Here is a 27,907-nt window from a genome sequence, read left to right on the forward strand (position 1 = left end):
TCTCTCTCTCTCTCTCTCTCTCACACACACACACACACAAAACCCCAAAGGACAGGTGCAGCACCAGGGCAGAGGCCAGAAGAAGAGGACCAAGGGGAAAACAGCAAACAAGGAGAACGAAAATCAACAGCAGACCTTTTTACAAACACTGGGTCATGGTCATGGTCATCAGAGTAGTGCAAGAAAGAGAGAGAGAGAATAGGAGTCAACAAGAAGTACAAAAAGACAAAAGAAGGGACAATGTAGACAACGAAAAGGGAAAACAGGTGAAAGAGCAGAAAGAAACGATAGAGGAATGAGGAACAATGACAACTGGTAGGAAAAAGAAATTGGAGGCAGAGAGAAGGAGATGACGGGAGGGAGAGAGAGAGAGAGAGAGAGAGAGGGGAGAGTCAACAAGAAGTACAAAAAGACAAAAGAAGGGACAATGTAGACGGATAAAACAGATGAAAGAACAGAAAGAAATAATAGAGGAATGAGGAACAATGGCAACTGGCAGGAAAAAGAAGAAAGTGGAGGCAGACAGAAGGAGAAGAGGACAGGAGAGAGAGAGAGGGGTGGGCGCTCGGAGCTGTGCTTCTGCTTCATTATCGAGTCACGTCTGCAGCTGTGACATTTCCAGACTTGTTCCCCCCGACTTTTTTTAATCGCTGTGAAAAATTGACTAGTGCCCCGAATAGTCACGGCTGCACGTTCAACCCTGATTTAACACCAGTTTTTCCGCACGGCCAGACCTTGTTTCCCTTTTCTAACTGTCATCATGACACTTAAATAAAAAACAGGACACACACACACACAGTTTCCAGCTATTTGTTTGTTTACTGGCGTTTACTGGACGCTTCAACTCTCGTATATCTTTCAGCACAAAGAAAGCTCTTGACTAGAGTTATATGTTCATTCATTCATTCATTCATTCATTCATCTGACGCAAGCCCTTCGTGCTGGTCAGGGCCACGTATTTTTAACTTCAAATTACAGCTTCACAACCACTGTGGTGCTCCGCTAATAGGGAGAACAGAGCCTGTCGTCGCTACTCCGGGCTCAGCACTACAGAAACTGCACTATGTACCACCTTTTGGCAGAGGGTACAAGAACACATTCCCTCCCCGTTGACTGCAGGACAGTGCTGTAAAAGCCTAACCTTACCTGGGGTTGTTTTTATTTTCACAGGAAACATCACAGGAAATGATAATCGGCTTTTAAAACTAAACAAAATAACGTCCTGAAAAAGACGTAGAGCAGATGGGACTCTGTAAACAACACAGACGTGACACCTCTTTATTTATATATATTTTATTTATCTGAGAAGTGTATTTTCTCTAAACAAACAAACAAACAAACAATAACACTAACATTAACATAAAAAACAACATTATTCCAGTGAGTGGCATTGTGCGAGAATGTCGGTTTAACCCTTTCCAAATCCCTGTGACAGTACAGTATTATTTGAGGTTTCAGTGGTTAATAAATACAACTCGGATGGTTAAAGATGATCCACTGACTTATTGATGAAATGATAAATGATGTTGGCCAGTCTTTAGCTGTTGAACCGCTTTACCAGGAGCTCCAAAACACTAGGGGGCACTGTTATAAACTTAAACAATCAGGTGAAAAAGGGCAACCACCAAAATACTGCCCCATACATTTAATGCCATAGGAAGCTATAACTAATAAAATAAAATAAAATAAACAATACTACTGGAGTTTCAAGTAACTTCCATTATCATTATTACAGTAACTATTTACACTGGGCTGGGATCTGTCTCTGTTTTGCAGTGAAGGCCCCCGCCGTCCTCCACCTGGATCTGATCCTCCTCTACTCTGTCACTCTGCTGGACGTCACACAGCCCGGTTCTCTCCTGGAGCTCAGTGCTCTTCTCCTGGCGGCGCTTGGCCTTAGCCCTGTCCAGTCGTCTGTAGTTAAAGTAGTTCATGGTGAAGAGGAAGAGGCCGGCGGCCAGCATCACGGCTCCACACATATAGAACAAGTAGCTGTAGTCTCCAAACATGTCCACTAGAGCACCTACACAGGGGGAAAACACAAATGGCTAAGAGTTTGGTCAAATTTGTTCAGCAGATCAACATTCGTAAGACTAAGCGACACCTAGGGACCGTCAGAGGCAACTGACGTAAACCTATGTTTAAAGAGAAGGCATTTTTATCAACTGGTAAACCTTATTCATCTGCTTCATTATTAGTTTTATATTTTTCTACAAAGTAAAGCTAATAAGGAGTGAAGGAACAAATAGCTTTTTGAGTTCCCTATACCAGGGGTGTCAAACTAGATCCACGGAGGGCCGTGTGGGTGCAGGTTTTCTTTCCAACCTCGCAAAAGCCCCACACTACTGAAAGTCAAGATCTACTGATTAGATCCAATGATTAAAAACAGGTGGAATGAGGTGTGGTTTCTGTGTGGTTGGAAAGAAAACCTGCACCCACACGGCCCTCCGTGGATCTAGTTTGACACCCGTGCTCTATACAGTGGGTCCCCCACATGAAGGCAGCCATGTTAAGGTTCATCAGCTTCAACATGAAGAAGGCACCACTAGAGAAAATAATCACTTAATTAATATTCGTTTATTCATTCTTCCTTTCATCTTGATCAGGGTTGCATATTACAAAAAAAGCTCACTTGTTCAGTGCATTAGAACAATAATATAGAGCCTACCAACCCACACACTGTGAAACAAGACCGAATGAATGACCGAATGGCCCAAGACTGAAAACAAAACGAGTCGTTCTGATTTGATGCTACGTCTTAAGTAGAGTGCATCAAAGTTGAGTAGAATTGCCCCGCCCCCTCGTCTGAATCAGTCCAATCACAGCACTGGACGCATGTTTATATGAGAACGCAAAGATGAGGTTAAACACAGGACATGAGAACGGAGAAAAGCTGCTCCTCGCTTCTTCCTCATGTGCGCTCAGGGTCTGGGTGAACAGCGAGCGGCTCAGGAGGACACTTACAGTTGAAATACAACATCATTAGTGTCATAGCAGCTAGCCAATGTATAACAGGTGTGTCTCTCTTCACTCCAACTGACGGAAGCTAAATAGCGTCCTGAACCAACAACAAGTGACGCTGTGAGGCCGACAGGCACTTTTCAGGGCAACTACACCAATTAAAACCCTGCTCCTAATGAGCCCTGCTGCTGTGAAGACGATAATGGGGGAGTATTGCTCTGCCCTCCGGTCCAGGCCAGACCAAACAACGCCGCAGATTTGATTGATGGCGGCGGCGCGTTGTTCCGTGGCGTGTGCCGATGCTCCGCGTTCTCGTTATGGACATCTCTTGATTGGCGATGCAGTAATTACGCTCCATCTGTTGAAGTCACCTAGTCCCCCCCCCCCCTCACTGTGTATTCATTGCTTAATTATCACACAGGTAAGGGCTTCTAATGAGGGAGGGGGGGTGAACCCAGATTCATTAAAAACCAGGAAAGCAAAAGGCTAATTACTGCCATTTCCTCTCTCCTTCCTCATTAGGCTGACCCAGAGGTTCTCTGGGAGGGGTGCACAAAAGCCTACGTAACAAGGAGACTCGGTTCTGGGGGGATATAGAGGGCTGGGGGTGTGAGTGAAGAGCTCATACAATAGAGGAGAAGAAGATGTAACCCACAAAATCAGTGTCTAGAGAAGGTCTAGAGCTGGGGTGAATGAATCACTGAGAAATGATCCAGAACCCAAGTCGCACCTGCTCTGTGAGGGTCCTGACCATTGAAGACTATGGTGAAAAGGGGCTACAGGTTAGTGTCTCATTATTATAATAAAATACTTGTTCTTACGTTCATTTGGGGTCTAAAAATGACCCCACGGTCCTGCCAAGTCATAAAAACCAACATGCGTGTGAAAGAGTGTGTGAATAAGCAGGTATTTATTTACTCTATTAAACACACGCCTCAGTACCACCGTCTCATCGCAGACCCAGCGAAGCCCACACATTTCCACCTCATTAAAGGAAAACCAGGGTTGCCAGATCCTCCGTAACAAAGCCAGCCAAAAGTAAATCAAAAACTGGCTGAGAGAGAAGAGCAATTCAGAGACTGGAACAGGTGTCCAAAACAATGCTCGCTCATTAAAGGCGTGCTGCAATGTGGCCTCGTTTTCTGCGTTTGGACAGTCCGACAACATTTTCAAATGAATGGAGGATCAAGCCAAGGAGGGAAGCACATTCTCCAGTCAATGCAGGAGAAAACGGCACTCTGTGGCATCCAACTGAGCATCCATCTGGTCGTCTGGCTCCAGCACTTTTGGAAAGGAAGATGGAGTAACTATGTTTCAAATGCAGTTCGATTGGTTTCTATTGGGTTTGCAGCAGCAGCTGACCTGTAACTTCCAGCATGGACTTATATAAACAACAGCAGAGCTGACCAGCGTAATGGATTCTGCTATGTTAAAGCAACAATATGTAAGAACAACTGGGTTAAAATCGGGTGTGTTAGTGGCAGTGTTATAAACCACCAGCAGGGCACGGATTCCCTCGGTCGATTTTAGTAGAAACCAACAGCAGTCTAACTCTTATCCAGCGCGCCTCTCAGTTGCTCTCAGTTTGTGATGTGTGCGATAAAGAGTTATGCAGCTATCTCAACTAGGGCTGTGCAATATGGTAGTTTGCGATAATATGGCCACCATTTTTTAAAAACAGAAAAAACAATATAGTGATAATTGTGAAATTCTGACTTTATGTAAATGGCATCACACAGTTAAACAATAACATGGCATACATTCTGTGCAGGAGTTGTTAAGGTGCAGTGAAGTATGTTGGAAAGTGGCTCTGAGGTGGATCTGCTCCAAAAAAAGGTGAGTTACCTGAAGCCTGAAGGTGGTTTGGTTACAAAATATCAGATGTACAATAAACCATGGTATTTTTTTAGAAATGAAACAAGCCTGTAACAACAGAAGGGGGAAACACATCTAATCTAACCCCAGCTGATAAACTACACCGACTCAGCACAGCAACTATTCTGTATGTGTTTTGATTTTTACTGTGAAGCTTTAACGTTGTGTGGTAGATATATTTATTTATTTATTTTAATAGAAAATCAGAATCTTGGTAAGTTACTTATTTTGTAAACAACAGAAAATGTCATATATACAACTTTTTTGATACTACTTCTGAATTTTTGAAACTGTTCCCTTTGAATTTAAATAAAACATTTTAATAAAGAAAATAATTAAATATTATTAATATACAAAAATATATTTAATTTTACAAGACTATTACAACATTTATTTAGTTTGCAATAGTTTGTTTTTGAAAAGAATTAAAGTAGTTTTCAGGGTTCAGTCGTATGTCCAAGATTAGTTTTAATAGCAATAATATCGACTGAAATATCGTGATATTATTTTTAGGGCCATATCACGCACCCCTAATTTCAAGAGGATACCTGCTCAGCTCAGATAGAAACAGTGCATCATCAGTGAATTGTCACAATGTGCCAAGAAAATCTTAAGGAATTTTAAAACGCTACCTAGTGTTGCTTTAATGTGCACTTAATACAAACCCAGATGTTCAGTGAGCCACGCACAGCTAGTACAATCTCTACAGAACAGAGCTTTAATGAACTGGGACCGTCTGGGTCATCAAGGGCACCATGCTCAATGCCAAGTGATGCTAAAGGAGTAGAAAGGCCCTTGGTCTGTAGAGCAGGGCGTCACTTCTCTGGAGCGATGACACAAATAGAGAAATAGTCATTAATCAGGAACTCGCCTAATTAATATTCATGAGGGCGAATGCCATCAAATTCTAACAGCAAATGTCCTAAGCCTTTCCAGAAGTGTAAGTGGTGCAAAAAATATTGGACAAGCCACGCCACCACATCTCTCTCCTCTCTCTCTTCCTCTGTGCAAATGGCTCCTGTTTGTTTTGCTCAGTGAAGGGCTTCTTTAATGGCTTTGACAAAAACCCGCTCTCTCTGTGTATATATGTATGTGTGTGTGTGTGTGTGTGTGTCTGTATATATGTGTGTTTTCTTCTCCGTGTTTACATTCAGAAAATCAAAACAAAATGAAAGTGCGGCGAAAAAAAGATGGGACTCTTCAGAAGGTGAGGCGCTTTTCTAGTGATGGAAGAAGCACGTTTAATTACACAGAGCCTCAAAGGAGATGGAAACACACACAAACAAACCCGCGGTGTGTGTGAGAGAGACGAAGGGGAGCAGGATCACCTTCAGCTCAGCTTTCATTTCTACTTTTATACCATAGAGGCTGTTCTCTCTAAGGAGGAAGTTGAATTCGCTATTAGTAAATATGACACACAGTCTACGCACGACTAACACCAAGGAGAGAACTGAACTCTGTCCTGTTACGCTGCCCATCAAAAGTCTGAGGCCAGGTTGCCACTGGTTGACTGGTTAATGCTGACGAATGTGGCTAGTTTCTCTACGGCTGTGTCTTGCTGCTGGTGCTGCCTCATGAGTCTGTGAGCATTGTGAACAAACGGTGTCTGAGGCATTCATACAGACTTTGGCTTTAGAGACAACCCCATCGGACCACGAGAAGGCAGCATTTAGTATGTTTCGGACACTGCCTATTTGTTCTGAGTGGTTGCCAGATTGTGACAGAAAACACACTTTTACCAACATTCATTTGATACTCTACTACCGAGGATCCAGATCCCAGGTAGGGATTTTAAAATGGCCGCCATAGCTTTAACTGCTAATGCACCTGACCGCACAGGTATATGGGAATTCCAGTCGGCCATTTTAAAATCACAGTCTGGAACCTAGACATCAACTAACCCAGTACAACGAGGATCAGAAGCAGTTGGTACAGCAGGTTGGATAACATTGCTGCCCACTCTGCAGCAGACTAGGGTTTCATTCCAAAACTGGTATAATTATATGCCTCCATTTCCTCCAAGCTACATGAGACTACAAGCAACATTTTAAACGTTGTACACCAAACACACGTCGACTGACTACATTTGGAGGACATTCTGGAAAAACCTGGATGTGCCTGTAACTAATCTCCCAATCACAGAGACCAGTCAAACAGATGAATCTGCGCCTAAAGCCACTGTGTATACAACGTCCAAAGGGTCAGTTAAGGCTGTTAAAGGTGCAAACGTGGGCAGATTACATTATGGACTGCTGATACGGCAGCAGCCCAGTCAGCAGTGCTGGAGGCCGCAAACGGCAGATTAGCAGCGGCCGAGAGGGACCAGGCGAGCTGAGAGAGAGAGAGGGAGAGGAAAAGAGAGAGAGAGGGAGTGTGAGAAGTGCAAGGAGACTTCATTACGCTTACGGCTACTTAGCTGCGGAAAAAAAAAAACGCTTGGCAATTTGCAGGCGAATCCTCACGCGGCCGGCCGGGCAGGCGGAGCGGCTACGCCCGATTTGCAGCAGTAAATAAGCGTGACCAATTACAGCCTCGCCCACTACTTTCACCGAGCCCACGTCCACTCCCTCACCAACCATAATCCAATTCTGCTGGAATGCCTTACAATAATGACACCCTGGAAAGCATTCCCAACCCCTGCCTCTGTGTACAGGCATTAGTCATGCAGCTGAGAGAGAAAGAGAGAGACAGAGGTGGGCTGTTTACTATTGCTCTATCTTTGTTCTTTACATTCACTGACCTTTAGAAAAGAATGAAGATTATAAAAGAATACAAATAAATAAATAAATACGGTTCAGCTTCACTTTCTGCTTATTATCTGTGGAAAGACTGCACACTGGATGGCGTAAAGACAAGGAAAGTGTGTGTGAGAGAGACGTTGCTTCTTTAACGCTTGAATAATTTGAAAGCTAATATCGCCCCCTATGCTTCCTGTACTGTACTGCGATTTACCAGAATAATCTTTTATGTCATATGAGCATTTAACTGAATCCCCTACGCTGTTTATGAGTCTTCAATACTAACATCACACTTACAAGGATTCAAAGAACACCGGTCTCACCTGCGATGGGCGGTCCCAGCAGAACCGGGCAGCACTCGAGGATGGTGACCAGCCCCACAGCGCTGGAGAAGCTTCGGGGTCCGACCAGGTCCATCAGGCACTCGAAAAGCAGGGCGCACACCATGCCGTACACCAGGCCATAGCACACGGCGTAGACGATCAGCCCCCAGTACCCCGACGCTAGAGGGCACAGCAGGTGGCACACGCCATTGTAGGTGATGGCGAAGCTGAAAAGGTACTGGACTCTGGGCCGGACCCAGCGAGTGTTTGCCAGCAGGCCCGTCCCAGGCCGGGCGATCATGTCCACCAACGCTAGCGCCGAGAGCAGGCTGGCGGCTGAGTACTCATCCACTCCCCGGTGCTTGGCGTAAGGCGCCAGGAAGATCATAGGCGAGAAGAAGCCGAAGAACATCAGCATGTTTCCTATCAGGTAGATGATGAAGCCTCTGTGGCGGAAGAGAGACACGTCACAGCTGCAGCTAGTGCTCTTCACGCAGCAGCTTCTGTGCTCCGGGGGCTCCTGTTCACTGGCTTGACCTTCGACTCCATTGCCTCTGTGGGCTCCATTGGGCTTCCCTGCTCCGTTAGACTGCGGTTTATCTCTTGAAGCTCTGCCTACAGAGAAATAAAAAAAAATTGGAAAAGCTGCAGTGTTAAAATATGCAAAGGTTTCAATGATTGGCAGCAGGAATCACAATAACTGTTACAGGTCAAGAAGCGCTGGCCCACCCTCCTCCTAATGTCAAGTAAATTGGCGATAAGCCCCCGTACCAGCATTTAAAGGCCTCATCAGTGATCCAGCCACGCAGCAGTTCAGCACCATGGCCCCGAGGATGAAGAACCCCCCCCTCCAGCCGAAACGATCAAACAGGAACTGGTTCAGAGGCGCCAGAGTACAGAGAAACACTGGACTTCCCGCCATGGCCAGGCCATTCGCGATGGGTCTCCTGACCTGAAAGTACTTCCCAATTATCGTCAGAGACGGCTGGAGGTTGAAGGAGAGTCCGAGGCCTGTAGGGGGAAAGAAAAAAACAAGGGGACGTTAAAAAGGAGTTCCATTTCCAGGGGCCAGTCTGTCAGTCTACGCCCGCGGCTCTCCTCGTGATTAAATTAAGACCAGACCGACTCCGTTCACATTAGAGTTCCATCTCATTTCACATTGCTGACTAAAAACTCATTAACGGAAGCTGAAATAATTTCTGAAATGATTCCACAATTTAAACGGCAATAAATTAGAAGCAGGGGGTAATTCATTCACCACCGCCCTCTTTGGCAGGAGAAAAAAGAAAAATCCAATTTAATGCCGTCTCATTTCCGAAACGAGCATCTTATTCATTAAATGGGCCTCTGCGTAAAGCTCTAGGTGGAGGAAAGAACTGGTGGATTCTCAGCATTCAGAACCTCCCCCAACTTTCCCTGTTCTGCTCTTACAGCCAGTTCATTCCAATTTCTAAAGAGCTTTTTTTGTGGGATCAGAGACGTTGATGAGGATAAATTTCTATTAAACTTTTCCATCTAAATTCCATCAGAGTAACTGAGTAACGCCTATATACTTTAAAATAAATGCCGCTAAACACACCGAGCTGTGTAGAGACGTTATGTAGGTTACTAGTTATGGTTTAATGTATTCAGACTAATTGCGTTTGTGCAAAACAAGGTGACTGGGTTCGGAGCGTGTGTCGATGCTTCTGGGAACTGTTGGGAATAGTAAAAGTCACAATCCTCAGGGTGGATTTTGAGAGGGTAGGAGACCTCCCAGTCCCAAAATTATAAAGAAATTCAGACGTAAAACCAAATAAACTCAATGTCTGACTCGCCTGGAGCCAGTAAGTGAAAGCGCCCTCAAATATCTACCCTGAGGTTTAACAAATGTCCCTCCCACCTTCGAGAAACATCTTCAGAAGGTGGTTTTCCCAAATATTAAGTCTCAAGGTGATAAGGTTTGTTACAAGAGACAATCTGTCTTTTTTCTTTTTTGAAGGGGAGGGTGCCACTTTAACACTGTTCTATAACAAAAATAACAGTTTTTATAAACTTACAGCACTACCTGCTTGGAGTTTTAAGCAGAAAGAGAAGGAAAGAAAGAGAGAAAGAGAGAAGGTTGTGGGTTAAGATGAACATTTCTGTTTTTATGCCGGGGCTGTCAAAGTGATGAATGAGAGAGTCCAAAGTGTCTAAATCAGGCAGCGCTGAGACGCCTTTCCACCTGCTTCAGACCAAAACCCTGCGCTAACACACACCCAGACTTATTAACTTATCACAGTCAGCCTTAATAGACTGTTTTAATGTGATGAAATTTTATGCGCGGATCCAGGACCGTCTGCTGAAAATATTCCCCCTTCGCTGGCACTAAGTGATGTGGAAGAGAAAACAGGAGGAGCGCCGCAGGTCTCAGACGGACCTCCGTGCCTGAGACGGCCACAGGTTTATCCTCCACGGCCGAACGGTGGTGGGTAATGAGGCTCGGTGGGCCTCTCTCTCCGGGCGACCGAAGCCAGGCTTTACCAACCAGCACACCACAGACTTAATTACACCCAGAGAGAGAGAGAGAGAGAGAGAGAGAGAGCGGGAATAAGAACACTCACTTAGAAAGAAGGCAAGAACATTTAACAAAACGAAATAAAAGGAAGACAGACAGAACAAATCAAATAAAGAGGGATAAAGAAGGATAACTGAAGGGTATTTGGTGGAGATACACAAAGACGGATAGAGAAAAAGAGGTGTAGTGAAGGTGTGAACGGTCCAGAGAGGGTGATGCTTTTCCCTGTTCTCAGACTCTGGAGTGAATCTCTTAGTGTTGGGACCCACAGGAGTAGAAAAGCATAAACACAAGAAACCCTGGCCGTCCCTGATCACTCACTCTTGCACAACACAAAACAGTAGAGTGGACAAAGTCCAGTCCTCCTTTACATTGTCTCTCTCATTACTGCGTGGTTACACATTAGCACTGTTCCTATCTGTAAATACACACATTAACTTCAGCTTTTACTTCTGTATTTACACAACTGCCTCTTGGTAGTGTCCTGCATTATTACAGCGTAATAGAATCCAATAAGGCTTTTGTGCTCCGTGTAGAACCATAAAACTGTCACAACACCAGGTTTAAAACCATTCAGACCACAGTGGCTGCAAGCCCCAGACTTAGACTCAAGAGGGAGTACCTCCTACGATCCCCACACAGATATACAGGTGTGTGATGGTGCTGCCGAAGGAAGCTGCCACCATAGACATTCCGCACATGATCCCCCCGGTGATGACCACCGGCCGGCTGCCGTAACGATTCACCAGCACACTGCTGACTGGACCTGGAGGGAGAGAGAGAGAGAGAAAAGACAGAGAGTTAGACTTTAACATTTTTTCAGTACATTATGCCCTAAAAGCTGCACTGAATGCGTCTTCTGCAGGCCACCGTATCACCATTCACATCACCTCCACTCTGAGGTTAACACACAACTCTTCTGATGACATCCATTAGATTACTGTCACGTTTCATATGACTCTCATCTCAAGGAAAACACAACCGCAGAAAGAGAAGATGATCGACTAAATTAAACACATCAATCCCATCTCTCTCTTTCATTTTTTTCTGAAGAAAAATGATGTTAAAAGGCACAGCTGAGATGTGCAATTCATTACAAATAGGACCTTCCTAAATTAGATGGACCTGACTTAAGGTGAGCGCCTAAAAATAAACGGAGATTGAATTTTATTTATATATTTATTCGTGTTTTTATTTATTATTATTTTTTTCTTTTCCACTTTAAATGGTGAAGCAGTAAAATGTGGTTCCTCCAGTCCACCGTACATAAGGTGATGGCTACATTGCGTGTCCACAACGTAACTACTGCACCACTTACGGTGGAAAGGAATACATTATTAAGGCAGCCACAGCTCTGTACGATGTAAACATTTCACAGGGTGTGGCCATGTTTATAATATTATATTATATAAGATGCTTGGTTTTATTTATTTATCTATATTTCGCAGAGCTGTTGTAAAAAAGCATAAAGACCCATGACTTTGTGGGTCTCTATAAATAACACGACTTCTGCATTCGCGGTTACACACTTCCAGTTAAAACAGAACACGCCATAAAAGTTTCACCACTAGAAGAACTACTGCTGGAAAAAAAACGACAAAGTCCTCTCAGTAGCGCGTTTAAATCATCTAAACATTGCTTTTGGTGGTTTGCCGAGGAGATCACAGATAAATCATCGTGTCCACGCTCACAGGCAACAACATACATTATTTCACTAAAGTAAAAACAAGAAAACATCCATCACACGGGCCGCAGACAGCCATCATTACGGCGAGGTTCTGGGTTCGGCCCATCTGCGTAACAGAAAAGCCCCACAATCAACGAGCTGATTACACCTTCTGGAGGCCAGGATCATCTCCAAGATTATGTTTAGGAGCCGTGATTTATTTCAGCTCCAGAAATCCTAATGGTACGTTGTTATCCTTCATTTTGGGTGCTTACAACCTTGTGAAACTTTTATGATTATGCGGTTTGGGTTATAAATTATGCAGGCCGTGGCGCACTCGCATGAATAGGGCAGAAGTGCTAATCAACACAGCCAGAGCTCAAAGAAAAAAACGAGAGGAAGCCACATGCGACAAAGAGGGAGGCTTCCACTGTTCGCTTTCGGTTCCCAACACGGTGAGGGCACGAAGAACACCTGAAAACACACCGACACGTGGACGTACACAGCGAATACACAACGTACAGCGCATCAAAACAATGCAGCCTTTTACGTTTTTTTGGTTTGGACATGGGTTTACACACCCCTAGCACCTGCTGTATTATTTACGACGGACCGGAGGCACCTGAAAATTGTGCTGCGTAATTCAAGGTGGATCTGGAACTTTAATAAATACATAATGTAAACACGGGCATAATGCGTACATAATGTGAATGTAGTCAGTGCACAGGAGTGCAACAAAATGGTGTATTTGAATTTAAGCTGTCTACAGCCAATATATATCTCATTTTCTTTGGGGTAAGGTTGTAAGCAACTTGAAATTCAGAGGCGGAGAAGTTTTAATGACTAAAAGGAAAGCACATTGCTGACAGTTCAGCGGACTCAGCCGAAAGCATCAGCGCACGACCACATCTGACTCCGTCTCATTCAGGAGGTGCTCGGACCCCTTCGGAGACCCCTCCGATCGCCCCCTCGGCCGTCCCGGTTGAGGCGGGGGTCGCAGCGGCGTTCCGTTGGGACGTTGGTGAAGGGGAAAAAGCAGTGGACCTGCGGGTGATGTATTTCTGCTGTCGTTCTTCCAGAGCACATGGGGTGACATTGGCAAAAGAGAAGCCAAGGACGTTATGATGAAGCCTGTGCCGTCACTCTCACACAGGGGAATACTCTCTCTCTCCCTCTCTGTGTTAATGATGATAGGGCTTTAAGACCCTGGTGCTCTTTGCAGCCTTATTCCTCTTATCCCTCTTTTTTTTAGGCACTATTTTTGTGTAAAAACCAGCAGTGATCTCATTGGGTATTACAGCAAATCCATCAGCTCTCATGCTCTACTGCTTTGACTGTCCCCTTCCTCTAAAAGAGCGATGACATCTCACCAACAGCGACAATCAATAGTTTGGAAATGGACTCTGTTTGGTAACACAATCAAATCCCTCTTTATAACGCCATGGCCTGGTTTCTAGGACACGGGATTAAGCCAAGCCTTGGACTAAATTGCACTGTCAGTGGTGAATCGCCATTGGAAAGTGTTTTCAGTCTAGGCTTAGGCTTAAATCCAGGTCTGGGAAACTCCATAAATGTTTTATTTTCCCATATTCAGCGAAGATCAAAAGCGGTCTGAGCTCTTTTATGCCTCAGATTGAGTTGTGTTACTGCTGCGATTGCTGTGTTGGGGTAAAGCCTTTAGCTTGATCAGAAAGGAATGGTAATCCCATCAGGATTTCTGTGGGATCATCATCATCAAAGTAGAGCCTTTAGGGGAAACCTTCTCCAGTGGGTTTTAAAAGTTTCTTTCAACTCTGTATTATCCTTAAAATAATTCAATAATAATCCAAAATACTAATTTAAAAAAGTAGTAAAAATTAAATGACGAATTTTCTCAATTTCAAGTCAATAATCTTAGACTTGAGTATGTGATTTTTAAAAAAAAAAAAAACCACAATGACTCAAGACATTTCCTAAAGTCTTGCTTGTTGTCAGGGTTTCTTCCTCTTGCCACAGTCGCCCCTCGGCTTGCTCACAGGAAGCTCGGGCCAACAAAAATTACAAGGAAAAATATCCATTGATGACCTATTTTTCACAATAAAAACAATTAAGGAACTAGATAAATATAATAATCTAAAGACAAGTACTACGACAAAATATAAACTATTTCTGTCAACGTGTAAACGCTAACCGTTATCCAAATTCTAAGATGAGAACAATCGATAAATAAATAAACAAACAAACAAATAACAAGGACATAAAAACAGGAAAATGCTCTGGCTGTTTACAGTCGTCAGGGCAACAAGGCTCACTCAGTTCAGAGCTGCTGCTCAGACGACACTGAACCACAGTCTGAAATCATTTTACACACGGCACAAACACCACCTGCTGGTATCTGCTACTCTGTCACATGATTATGGTTATGAATGTAAGTGGATTACTCTCATATGTCTTAAGTCGACTCATCACAGCGAGAGAGGCCAAACACAGTAAAGCAAATGGATTTAGTGAAGACGAGTCGACTCCCAAAGAATCAGTCGTTACAGTGTCTTGAGTCACTGGTATCAACTGCTGGCAAATGATTCATAGAGATGGATTCAACATACTTTTCAGACTATGGTTCTATGAAAGTTATTAAAACATAACACCACTGAACTTGAAAAACCTTTTAAAACGCAACTAATATTAGGCTATCGGGAGGTCCTCGGGTTACGTTACGATGTTTCGTGGTTACGACACAACTCCCATTTACTGTATAAAGCCTTGTTTTGACTTAAGTGGTTTTGCGTCGTAAACGTCGTAACGTGAACTTCGTGTGTGGTGTGCGCGGTGGAAGAATACATGGTTACGCGGCTCGGGACTGAGGAGGATAGGTGTTAGGATAGGATAAGTGCTTACAGTATGTTATTTACGTACAGTATGTACGTATGTTCTGACTTACACCGAAAATCGGTTTACGACGCAACGTAGGAACGGATCAACGTCGTAAGTCGAGGACCCCCTGTGTATGTTTTTTATTTATATGCAATTGACTAAAACTAGACTAAAAAATTAAGTTTCATCAAATAAAACTAAACTAAAACAAACTAAATAACATTTGACTAAAACTAATACACTTTTTAATCAAAAGACTAAGAGTTAAATTAAATCAAGTCTGCTTTGTAGGGTACATTTGTTGTGAAAAGTGCTATATAATTAAATACTGATTAATTGATGGACTTGAGATGACAACTCAATAGCACTGTAGAATTTAAAAGCTTAGTCTTACAGCCTGTGTTTTTCACACTGAGACCTACGTGAGTCCGTGACGATACAGACAAGCTGTTTACATGATGCTAAATGGTGGCTGTGAACTATCATTACTGTAAGCCTCGTAGCTCCAGCACAAAACTGAAGCAACAAGCATGTCTTGGCTGGTTGATTACAAGTACACAGATTCGACTGTTGGTCACGTTGCTGCTTTTCCTTTTCCCTGTTGTAGCCTGAGAAGCCTCTACTCTCGGTGTAGCTGGTCATCTGTTCATCTGTGACCCCAGCCAAACAGGGAAAGGAACCTATCCTACCCAGCCCAATAGCAGCCATTCCCATAAAGAAACACAACCCCTATAAAAGACTGAACAGCGCCTTACCCCCTGCATACATTACAGCCAGCATGATGGAGGACACCCACGCGATCTGGCTGTAGGAGACGTCGAAGTGCCTCTGAATCTCCTTGAAGTAAATGGTGAGGGCCTTGGGGAAAGCGTAGGAGAAACCAATGGAGATGAAGGCGCCAAAGACCACCACCCAGCCCCAGCCGCCATCAGGAGGAGTGTACCCCAACACCGAGACGTCCACCGCAACCATGACCCCTCTGAGAGAACGTGAAACAGTGAGAGCGAGAGATGGAGAGAGAGAGAGCGAGAGAGAGAACAAACCTGGAGGAAAAACAAAATCTCACTGGTTAGATTTGAGGACAGGACCTTTTCCTGAAATTCTGAACTTTGCCCCCTCCCTAAGTCAATCAGCGCTGGACAGTGCCACTCAATAGCATGTGACGTCCACGTATTGACCGTGATTAACATCTTGATAACGGTCCAGAGCTGACCCCACCACCTCATATTCAACTCTATAATGCCCATCTCTATCTGATCACCGCTTACTCACTCAGATAATGAGCCATTTTCATATTTTCTTCATTTTCTTTTGATCATTATGGAACTTCTGTATGGAGATCCAAGGATTTAGATTAAGTCACGTGCCTGGACAAAGTAATATAGTTTTTATGCTCGTAAAACCAACCCCCGCTCTCTTAGTTTCATCTCTGTTAGTTATTATTCTCTATTGAAATCCCTTCAAGATTGAAATACATAACATGACCAGCTCTCAGATACAAAGCATGCATTAGTTTCTATTAAATTCTGAATGATCTAGAGCTCAGTTTCTCCTGCTTTCACCTCATTGACACATTTTAGAACTGTTTTAAACATGCGCCTGCAACGCATCTGGTTGCATAGCATTACAAACTCAATAAAGCAACGCTAAACCAATGTAAAAGACGAGTAACACGCTATGCCCCCACCCCTCTAGATTACAGGCGTCTGACTTGGGATGGAAATATTCAGATCCCACATGTACACAGCCTACTTAAAACTACACAGAGGCCGTATGACCACGAGCTTCTCCAAAAGTAGGCCGACGACGCAGTGAAAGGTTACAGAGCTGGTGTTTCGTCTTAAAGTTACCGTGTTCCTCATCAAAAAAACCAACAACCACCGCTCTGGACTTATGATAAAGAGTGTTTTACACACGCATTCAGATACAGTCAAAATACACAAACAAATTAATCATACGAACTGTGATTTCTCTGTCTTTTCATTTAAACATCCCTTTAAAGCCCCTGAGGGTAAAATAATGGAACTGGGTTTTCCCCAAGGGAATAATCCCAAATTCTCTCAACCTCCATCTATGCTAAACTTGCTGAAAGTCGCAGCTGATGTAACATCATGTCTAACACAGCAGCTGCAGGCGCAAGTAAATAACCTCCTTGGAGAAAAAGCCTTGGAAATAAAAGCAGTGAATTTTACATACCTTTATGATGCTAATTAAGCAACAGCATGAAAACAAACGCGAACGCAAAAGGCACTGGGAGGCTGCGTACTGTTTAAATCGGACAGTGATGCCGCGATAAGGACAGATTTTTAATCATTTTATTTTCAAATTATGTGCAATGTGAATTTCACAGTAGAGCTCAAAGTATATTTATCAAACTCTCATACCATACAAACAGGCAAACAGAGAAAGACCCAGAATAAACAAAAACCTAAAACAAAAAGGAGAAACAAACACTGTCTAGCCATTCTCTGGTACAGAACGGTGAGTGAAATGCAGAAATGAGGTGAATGGCTTTTGCACTTGCAGCAGGCAACAACAGAAGTGTAGTTCGTGAAACTCTTTTAGAGCCTTCTGTACATTTGGATGAGATGAGACATCGTGTGTTTTTTTGGGAGCGTTCAACATAGCACTCTCGTTGCAGTTATTCATCATCTGTAATGCTCCGTGTTATTTTAGAGTAAGGTGTTAATTTCAATAAAATAAAAAGCTTTGTGTTGATTTCCATTACATGGTGATTAAACTAAATAAACCTAACGAAACCTACACGCATCTATTTAAAATAGAAAACACCCATCTGCAAAACAAACAAAATGACAGGAACCAAAAATAATCACATCTATTGTTATTCAAGTTGAAAAAGAGAAAGGAAAATCAAATCTTGTTTAAAAAAAACAAAAAAAAAAAAAAACTGAAAAACAAAAAACTGTGCAAGTACAGCAAATGTATGTTACAGTATATTACACATGTATCAAACCATAGTCAATACAGTACTGGGTAACTAAATAATCCTGAGAATGGTCCGTTTTCCTGGTTCCCGTGCTACTGAGCTTTGGAGCGACTCTGCCAAAGGCGACCTATTGCACTGTGGTCACTGCACAGTCCATCCACCTGTTCAGTCCGCCCTCTGTTACCGTCAGAGAGGGCAGAGGACGTCAGAGTTTACGGCACAGAGACATGGGTCATCGCTGACTGGACTCCTCCTTTGGCAGGGTCTGCTGTATTTAAGCCTCCTCCTCAAACAGAGTCCATTCAGTCCTCAGGATGAGCGTAATGCTCACTGGAAATGAGAAATTTGGCTTTCTGAGATTGCTTCACCAAGCCTCTAAATGCCAGAGAAACAGAGAGTGAAAGAGAAGGTGAAAGGATTGAAAGAAAAAGAATGAGAAAGAGCAAGAGGAGGAGGAGGATGTAGTGCAAGATCAGTACACCACAGGGAACCTGCATATGATAAACGTAAATAAAGTCACAAGAACCAATGACAAAACCAAACACAATAATGCTCAAACTGATAGAGCTACAACAGGACCTTAACCCAGTGGCTGTCTTTAAAAAACACAAACTAGTTTTTTCTGTACAAGATTGTCAAAGAAAAAGCAGCACCGAGAAAGGATTATTCAAATTTGTCTCCATATTAATGACATCAGAAGATGGACGCATGGAAACCGATAGTCTGGGATGGCGTTGCCTTTTCTCGCGAGACTCTTCAGAAGAAGTGGCAAGGCTTGTTAAAGCATCTCAGTGCAACATGAAGAGGAAGATAAGACTCGGACGCGCTCCTGCCCTTTCATCTCTCAGAGGAGGCACACTGAAGTCCAAAAAAAACGATAAAATCTAAACCGGAGCTTTCAAAAATGACCAGCAAAGTTTTGTGATGGCACCTTCAAAGATGGACCCCATTAAAAAGCAACAACACACTCCCTAAAACAGTAAAAACTCCAGACACCTCACAAGAACTACTAAATGCAACTGTTTTCAAAAGGAAGGACATGAAAGCGGATCCGTTTATTGCTAACAGGAGCAAGCCTGTGACTTCTTTAATGCGTAAAGCTCCCGCTGAGATTGGCGTCCGTCCCGTTTGACGCAAACAGAGGAGTCACGTTTTGGACAGGATGTCTGGGTTATTGGGAGCCAAACGTGGGCCATCCCGATGTAGAACACATCACCAGACACTGAGCAATCTCTCTGCCTCAACCTGACGTCATCTGGAGCTCAAAAGACCTATTGCATGGGTTCCATTTCACATGAATCTCAACTACGGGCGCAGCCAGCACAGTGCACCACAAAAGCCAGGTTAATGGGTCAGCAAACTTTTTTTCTCATTTCTGCGTAATTTAATGGTTAAAACGTGCAGCAAGTCAGCGATTCCATTTGGAATGGTTCTGTCCTGAAGGTAACTGCTGATTTAATACTGTTCTCAATTGTGGTGATAGGATAAAAAAACAAAATGGCCATAGCTGGGCTGAGGACCACTGAATGACTGTTAAAAAAAAAATGTTGACAAGTCTGTGGACGCATCTTCAACTGTAGGTTTTCAGTTTCACTTTCTGTTTGTTTTAAAGTATGGGGAATACTTTCATATCACATCGCTCAAATAACTTTACAAGACTCTCACTCAGCACCAAATTTAAACTGGCCCTACCACAGTAGTCAATTCATATTAGCATTCCTTGCAGCATTAAGCGCACTTGTTGTGTTTAAAAGACGCTTTCCAAAAAGGTATTGCTACACAAGCAGTATTAAAGTACATCTAGGGTGGGATCAGACAAACAGCGCTTCTAGTGTAGTTTTGATTGACAGTGCTTTCACCCATGGCAAAAGACGTGGGTCAACTTCACGGTAAAGACAAGATTTTTTAAAGCACCACTATGTAATAGTTTGTAATTGTGCTCATGGGCTCCCCTGTACTTCAGTTTTACAGCACTTTTCTGAAATCAAGAGGAAGGGGGTGGTTTCCTGCCTACCTCCAAAAGTTACATAGTGCAGTTCCTGCAGTGCTGAGCCTGGAGAAGCAACGTCACAGACTCTATTCTCCATATTACAGGTTAGTGGAGCATCAAAATGAGTTTGAAACTGCAATTTTAATGTAAAAGTACTCCCTAGTGTTGCTCCTACAGATTGGACAGCTTTAAGACCAGTGTTGCCCCAGGATCTCAAATGAAAACCCCCACTTTACCCCCCCTTTAAATCAAACTTAAGTTTAGCTCCAAACCCATGAACTCGGCTCTGTGGTAAACAACGCTGGTCGGCTCGTTCTTCTCTCCAATATGGAGACTGAGTAGAACATCACGGCCTCACTGAAGGTGTAGCTGGTGACACAAATTGCAAAGATACAGATGCGAGTTATAGCCATGTTTCCATTCAAAGCCTACACTTGGATAACAGAAACGCTGAACTGAGCAGCACTGTTCTTTTCAACACACCTGATTCAACTCAAGAAAGGGTTAGCTGGTGAGTTGTTTTAGCATGTCGATGCAACGAGGAAAAAAAACTGAAACATCTGCAACACAAATACAGCTTAAAGACTAACGAGTGGACAGCTGAGTGCAGCGGAGGGGAGAAGGAGGAAAAGGTATTTATATATATAAAAAAAAAAAAAATCAGAATTTAAAAACAAAAACTGCAGTGGCCTCAAAAAGCATTTTGTGTTGACACATTATAAAGCAAACTACTAAATTATGTTATCAATATTCTATCAAAAAAAGAACCACCTTAATATCATGGCAAATAATCTAACCTAAATTAATAAAGACCTAGCTACTAAAGATTCAGAGACAAACAAAGAAGAAAAATCCCTCATTTTGTGGCATGAAGGATATTTTAAACCTAAGAAATGAAAACTCTATTCAGACCTAGCTACCCAACGATGAGCACCACAGCCCACCATACCCGTATGAATATATAGCTATTTATATATTTATTTCCATACTTCTGATGCTGACACACTGCTTGTCCCTTTGACGAAAAAGGACGTCAACATCAGTTACTGTCCCAACACTGCATGCCAATAAACCATAGAAAAACTAAGAGGAAATACAGAACAGCAACAACAAACCAAATCTCTAACTCGCGCCTTAAAGATGTAAGGAAAAAAAAAAAATAATAATAATAATAAATGGCTCAACACACGCGAACGATATGATAATTGCACTTATGTTTCATTTTTGTTTAGCCCGTAAAACAAGCAATGGCGAGGGCACTTTGTGCTCGTCTCTCGAAGGTTAGAATACTGCCGCCTTTCTGACTAGCCCTCAATTGAAAGCATCGCCGCAATTGTTTAAGACTATCCCCCCCCCTCCAGTGGGTTCTTGCGTGTTTGGACAGCACCATATACAAAAGGGGGGGCACAAGTAGCTACCCCTTTTCATACAAAACAATAACTAAACAAAAACAAAAGCAAAAAAAACTATAATAATAATAAAATAAACAGAACAATTCAAAATAATAGCTCCCTGCTCCCCTGACGCCTCAATCAAAGCACTTTCTGAAGACACTGAGGGTACAGCTTGGCCACCACACACTCAAAATGGCGGCCGAGGTCCCAGAGGCGATCTGGGGTCTCATAGACTTTGGTCCAGCGGTCTGCTTCCTCATCGTATTGATAGAGGGAGTTCTTGCGGCTGGTGCGGAACACGTGCTCCTCTACCATCACCTGCGTGGCGCGCACGAACAGGTGCAGCCGGCCCCCCAGTAGCAGGGCCTTAATGTATGGGCTTGCGGCCTGCTCGAAGGGAAGGTCCCGACACCGGCTCCAGCTGTTCTGCTCAATGTCGTAAACCTCCACGGTAAAGGTGCGCTGGTGGTTGCGGCAGATGCCTGCGATGTAGTAAATGTTGTTCCTGTGCAGCGCTGCCAGGCCCTGGCTGCGAGGGACGCTCATGGGGGCCATGTGGCCCCAGTAGTCCTTACGAGGGTCAAAACAGAAGAAGTATTCGCCTGGGGAAAGAGGGGAAAGTTAGACAATGTTGATGCGGAGGCATCCAGGACCTCTCAACATGTCCGAAACAAGTCAGCATCTTACAGTTACCGCATTATACAAAAGTCTTTCGGCCATTTCTGTGTTAATCACAAATATGTATTTATTCATTCATTCATTATCTGTAAGCGCTTATCCAGTTCAGGGTCACAGGGGGTCCAGAGCCTACCTGGAATCATTGGGCGCAAGGCGAGAATACACCCTGGAGGGGGCGCCAGTCCTTCACAGGGCAACACACATTCACTCACACACACTCACTCACACCTACAGACACTTTTGAGTCGCCAATCCACCTACCAACGTGCGTTTTTGGACTGTGGGAGGAAACCGGAGCACCCGGAGGAAACCCACGCAGACACAGGGAGAACACACCAACTCCTCACAGACAGTCACCCAGAGCGGGAATCAAACCCACAACCTCCAAGCCCCTGGAACTAAAGTTTTAAATACAAAACTTTAAAAAATATATACCAACCTTGGAGCACATAGATACGATCTTTATACTCTATGGCACTGTGAAACTCCATGGCAACAGGCATAGGGCTAACAGCTGTCCAGCAGTTGTCCCTGGCGTCATAGCACTCGACCGATTTCAGCGCATTTCGTCCATCCCCTTCATACACGCGGCCGCCGAGGGCGTACAGTTTTCCGCAGCAGTGCACCAGTCTGCAGCCAATTCTCGCTCTTAGCATTGGAGAGCGTGGTAACCAGCGGTTCCCTGCATGTTCATACTGCCAGAAATCGCTCTCTGCCCGATGATCGATAGACACCTCGCTGTTGCTGGGCCTGTAACCCCCAGCAATGAAGATGTCGTTCTCTGACGTGACAACGATGCCAACCTCTCGGAGGTCATTGGGCGGTTTGCAGAGTTTGTAGACTTTCCCCGTGGCAGTGTCCAGGCAAAGCACCGTCTGCTTCTTCCCTGAGTGTTTGTGCGCTGCGTCGAAGCAGATGACCATCTCGGATGCGGTCATGCCGAGGCGCTGCGGGCAGCCGCTGGTGCCGTTCAAGCGACCCTTATCCGAAGGCTCTTTGGACAGGGCCACGGCGAAGGCGGGGGGGATGCGGCTCATGAAGGCCTCGTCCAGCAACGGCAGCCGGATGCACTCTGCGAACACCTCTGGCAGATCGGCCTCACGTCTCGTCCGGTCGTGCTCCAGCCAGCGCACGATGCTTTCGTACACGTGTTCCTCCTTCTCCACGTTGAGGTCATCGCTGTTGAGGATGCTGACCAGCTGCTCCTTGGTCAGCTGCAGGAATTCCTGCTCGCCCATCACACACAGGAACTTCTTGCGGATGTAGTCCTGTGAGCGCTCGCGCAGCTCCTGGTGTCCGTAAGCATCGGCAAACATGAACACCCCTATGCAGTTCTGGGGGTCCAGCCGGCTGATCATGAAGTGTGCGCACTGGTCCTGCAGCGCTGGGATCTGGAAGATGCTGGCCGCTGTGAAAAGGGCCTGAACGTTGCACTCGGACAGAGTGACACGGGAGGTGTAGGCATAGTCCAGAACCAGGCGCATGGACTCGGACTCGACGCCCACAATTCGCACCTCGCGCTGGCTGCTCTCCGTAAGGCCACTCGTGAACATGGATCTAACATCATAGGAGGTCAGGAAGGGGAACAAAAAAAGAAAATGAAAAACTCAAAAAGATGAAATGAGAAATCACTAACATTTACCTGTAAAATAAATTACAATTTCCTAGATGTTACCAAATAATAATTATGTGGTTGTACCTGTAACAAACTTCCTAATATTAGGGTGATAACCCTCAACACACTAAGGCAGCTCTGCTAAAACTGTGTGTAATTAAATTATAATTAAATAAATAAATTAATAAAAATTAAATTCACTCCTTTTTTTATTTATTATTTTTAATAATAAATGATCAAGTACAATGTGACATATTTCTAACTGACATCACTGCACAACACACCAGCATTTCTTTCCTATGTTCAAACTGAACTGTGCTTGAGCAGAGCAGTGTATCTTCAGTTCTTACTAATCTGTGCTTATCCAAGGATTTGAACAGCATCATTCTGAAGACTGCAGATTTACCCACTACACGCCACACTAAAGACACAATTATACTGAAAACCTGATGTCATTACTGGATTTGAGATGCAGTAACTAAGTAACGTAGTTTCAGTCTACAACTGTATCTTACACTCTTTATTTAAAAGACATAATACATTATTTAATACCACTATTATTGCAAAAGATTTAAAAGTGCAATCCCAGAATTATTACTTAGTTTCAACTACAAATTTAATTTAGGTTATTTAGGTAAATTCAGATTGCTACCATAAAATATATATGCTACCATATTATTAACCAATTATTTCTGATCTGTAAAGAGCTAAGAGGAAATATCTATTAAATTATACAATAGTTTGACTTAAAAATCTAATAGAAGATTTCATTCATTCATTCAATCATTATCTGTAACCCTTATCCAGTTCAGGGTCGCTGGTTGGTCCAGAGCCTACCTGGAATCATTGGGCGCAAGGCGAGAATACACCCTGGAGGGGGCGCCAGTCCTTCACAGGGCAACACACATTCACTCACACACTAACACCTACGGACACTTGAGTCGCCAATCCACCTACCAACGTGTGTTTTTGAACTGTGGGAGGAAACTGGGGCACCCGGAGGAAACCCACACAGACACAGGGAGAACACACCACACTCCTCACAGACAGTCACCCGGAGGAAACCCACACAGACACAGGGAGAACACACCACACTCCTCACAGACAGTCACCCGGAGCGGGACTCGAGCCCACAACCTCCAGGTCCCTGGAGCTGTGTGACTGTGACACTAACCTGCTGCGAGAAGATTCACAATTTTTTTTTGCAAATATTTTAACGGTTGTGGCATATTTTCTGTTATTGGTCTACAGTCCCAAAGCAAAGAACTTTCAAGCTGCAAACACAACTTGAACATAGTAAAGGTTTGACCTTTACAGAAGTGTCTGTGTTGCTTCCAGAGTTTACGGATTTGCCCACAACAGAACTCCAATACACTTTCACCAGAAAGGAGAACGGAGAGTCTCACTGGTTCATTCAGGAGCTGAAACTTTGAGGGGTTTCACAGCTCAGATTGGCTCTGAGGCTTTTGAAATATTAAAAAAATGAAATATTTTTCAAATATTTGATATAGATACATGTCCACGTCATTTCGACTCAATCACTTTTAACTTAAGGGTTTTATGTTTAAAAGATGTCAGGTCATGCAAATTTACACTAGTAAGACAAATATTAAAAACCCATAGCATGCTCCTCCTTTTCCAAACGGAAGTAAAAATGTCTTAAACTTACATGATCTCAAACTAAACATATTAGCAATATTATGGGGTCGCTTATAGGGTTTTGGGGGTTTCTAGGTCATTTTAAAAAGGGCTTATTTGACCTATGTCTTGTTTGTTCAACTTAAGTCACTGGAAAATACGAATGGTGTAAGACAGTGTGTCTATACTGTGAATACATCACCAGAATTATTTTTTGAAATCAAGAGAAGAGTTTATGCTTTCCTTTACACCTCCAACCTATAGTTTCGTGAACGAGCTGTACCTGAAATAAGGGCTGATGGCAGCCAACACGTTTCTGTGACAGGAGAATGTCTTGCCATGATCCACTTCCACTACAATGTCTGTCAGCTGCGCTTCGTCATACAGGGCTTTGAGCTGCTGGAGGATGGTGCAGGCGTGTAGGGCATCTACTCCATTAAAGCTTGTGCTTGCAGGAGTCCCATTCTGTACTTGTAACAGCTTTCCAACGTCTGCAGTGAGATGTAAACAACAGATTTGCAAACTATGAGACAAACCAAAAAACTGACATGAAACCCAAGTCATTTAGTCCATGATAACAGTCTCATTAGCACATGCAAACACTGGAAACGTGGGAATTGTCAGCAGTTTTTAATTTCCAATATTTTTCCAATTCTCTGTGTATGCTGAAATGTCTCCAGTGATGCCAGAACACAAATCAAGCTTTAGGAATTTACTTAAAAAGACCACTTTGTGCACAAGGCTTGGCAGCGGAGGAAAACACATGCCAGTCAACACAACCATAGGATGTTACAGTAAACCTCGCAGAGTCAGGTTGGAAAAGGGCGCTTAATTTGTTTTATGGGAAACACAAATGTAACCTATTCAAATTTGAGCTAAATATGTGAAGAAAAGCTGAGTAAACCATACTGTGTCAGCTGTGCTATTTTTGTCGTAACACTGAGGGCTGCAAAAATGCTGAGGAATAATTTTGATATAATAAGGAACTCTCCCTACAATCTCCAAAGATATGTTTGGAGAGAGAACTGTGAAGCATGGGGGTAGAGGCATGTTGCAAACAGGGAACACTTGAACATTTAAAGCTATATGAAATAATTGTTTTTAATAAATATATAAAAAAAAATTTGTAACAGAGGAAAATTTATCTGAAACAGTACAACTTTTAAGACAATTAACCAAAGCACTTCCAAATCCACTATGACCCAAGTGAAGAAACGCAAGATGTTAGTTTGCAGCAATCAATGACTTTTAATTTGTATTTATAAATAGACAAAAGCGAGCCAACCAAGAGATGCTAGAGAGCTAGCAACCGCTAATAGCTGAATTTTGCTGACTAAGTAAACTCTACATAAAGCTCATACAAAACGTGTAATAAAATTAAACCAACGAGTTCATAAACTCCAGTCTTCCACACACACAACAACTAACACGAAATCCAAGATTACTTCTTGTTTACCAGTTTCTTGCTCGAATGTTTACGGTCCACCTTAAGTTGTGCTACTTAAGGTGGAAATGACGGTTTAAATAAGAAGCCAAATTCGTTGTCATACATATTACCGCCTTATATCGTTTTTAATATCCAAATAAACGTTTTCTGCCTGCAAGCACTTTTGTAATCCAACAGAGCCACTGTGTTTACAGGAATGCTGACCTAGCAGCTAAAGCCAAAGCTAACCCCACAGCTAAAGCTAAAGCCGCACTTTTTCCGGCGACACTGTCAAAATCTCGCCCATTTCCGCGAGAAAACAGAACCTCCTCGGGCCGTAAAAGACCATGGATTATCGGAGATGAGTATCTCTAAAACGTGGCATCAAAATAAGCCCCAAAACGCGGTGAAGTATGTTTTAATCTTAAAGAGAAAAACAGTCGTGAATCTCTAACCTCCACCGGCAGCCATTCTCGCCCCGTCAGTCTCACTGCTGGGGGAGAAAACGTCACGAGCGAATCACGGGCGAATCTGAGCCCCCGAAACAAGCCGCAGCCAATCAGCGTCGTCCTCGGTCTCCCGGCGACCAATAGAAACACGGGGGTGCATAATTTGTCATGGTGCATTCACAGATGCAGCTTAATTAAACCCTAGCAACAATACAGGCACATGAGCATGCGAAATACTAACAGCACTTCGGGTGAAGTGTTAATTTAATTCGCGTTAGTCCGTCAAAACCTCTCACTCACACTCAAATCACTTGATATTAGTATTATTCACATTGTCATGTCGACATAAACCAATCAGCCACAACATTAAAGCCACCTCCTTGCTTCTAACACTCACTGTCCATTTCATCAGTTACAATGATCACTCTGTTTTTCTCTCTTTTCATTGGTCAGAATCCCAAAGGACCTCCTCAGAGCAGGTATTATTTGGGTGGTTGATCATCCTCAGTGCCATAGTGATTCTGACGTGGTGGTGGTGGTGTGTTAGTGTGTGTTGTGCTGGCACAAGTGGCTCAGACAGTGGTCTAGACACATCATTATCTCACTGCTGGATTCAGAATAGCCAACCTACCAAATACATCCAGCCAACAGCATCTTGTGACCAGAGCATGACTTTAGTCACAAACGGCCCAGCAAGAAACAAGCTATTATCACTGAGTTTGCAGCTTTAAGGTGGACCATCAAGGTAGGTGTGTCTAATAGGGCGGAAAGTAAGTGGGAACAAGGTTTAAAAACTGCTCTGTCTGATCCATTCA

At 43.5% G+C, this 27,907-nt stretch overlaps 2 protein-coding genes across 2 annotated transcripts; both read right to left on the reverse strand.

Annotated features, from left to right (window-relative positions):
- Nucleotides 1-1,354: 1,354 nt before the first annotated feature.
- Nucleotides 1,355-15,927, reverse strand: LOC136696272 (monocarboxylate transporter 2-like). The gene is made up of 5 exons (XM_066670516.1): nucleotides 15,711-15,927; nucleotides 11,059-11,202; nucleotides 8,669-8,908; nucleotides 7,898-8,512; nucleotides 1,355-2,023 (listed from the first exon to the last, which is right to left on the reverse strand). Exons 1-5 carry the CDS (start codon nucleotides 15,925-15,927, stop codon nucleotides 1,743-1,745), a joined length of 1,497 nt encoding a protein of 498 aa, XP_066526613.1. The 3' UTR covers nucleotides 1,355-1,742.
- Nucleotides 15,928-21,417: 5,490 nt separating this feature from the next.
- kbtbd8 (kelch repeat and BTB (POZ) domain containing 8) lies at nucleotides 21,418-27,153 on the reverse strand. Its single transcript, XM_066670517.1, has 4 exons — nucleotides 27,099-27,153; nucleotides 25,501-25,708; nucleotides 22,404-23,521; nucleotides 21,418-21,888 (listed from the first exon to the last, which is right to left on the reverse strand). The coding sequence occupies exons 1-4, from the start codon at nucleotides 27,112-27,114 to the stop codon at nucleotides 21,425-21,427; spliced, it is 1,806 nt and encodes a 601-aa protein (XP_066526614.1). The 5' UTR covers nucleotides 27,115-27,153; the 3' UTR covers nucleotides 21,418-21,424.
- Nucleotides 27,154-27,907: the final 754 nt, after the last annotated feature.

The sequence above is a fragment of the Hoplias malabaricus genome, chromosome 5 (assembly GCF_029633855.1).
Source record: "Hoplias malabaricus isolate fHopMal1 chromosome 5, fHopMal1.hap1, whole genome shotgun sequence".
NCBI classification, from domain to species: domain Eukaryota; kingdom Metazoa; phylum Chordata; class Actinopteri; order Characiformes; family Erythrinidae; genus Hoplias; species Hoplias malabaricus.

What these genes read in the sequence shown, in the direction of transcription:
- kbtbd8 (XM_066670517.1), bottom strand. An exon ending in GCCATCAGCCCTTATTTCAG is followed by an intron (nt 23,522 to 25,500) that starts GTACAGCTCGTT and finishes CTATGATGTTAG; the next exon opens with ATCCATGTTCACGAGTGGCC. An exon ending in TCGTATCTATGTGCTCCAAG is followed by an intron (nt 21,889 to 22,403) that starts GTTGGTATATAT and finishes CTCTTTCCCCAG; the next exon opens with GCGAATACTTCTTCTGTTTT.
- LOC136696272 (XM_066670516.1), bottom strand. Translation starts at nt 15,927, where the DNA reads ATGGTTGCGGTGGACGTCTCGGTGTTGGGGTACACTCCTCCTGATGGC. An exon ending in GATGAGGCCTTTAAATGCTG is followed by an intron (nt 8,513 to 8,668) that starts GTACGGGGGCTT and finishes ATTTCTCTGTAG; the next exon opens with GCAGAGCTTCAAGAGATAAA. An exon ending in GCTGGGACCGCCCATCGCAG is followed by an intron (nt 2,024 to 7,897) that starts GTGAGACCGGTG and finishes CCCCCTGTGTAG; the next exon opens with GTGCTCTAGTGGACATGTTT.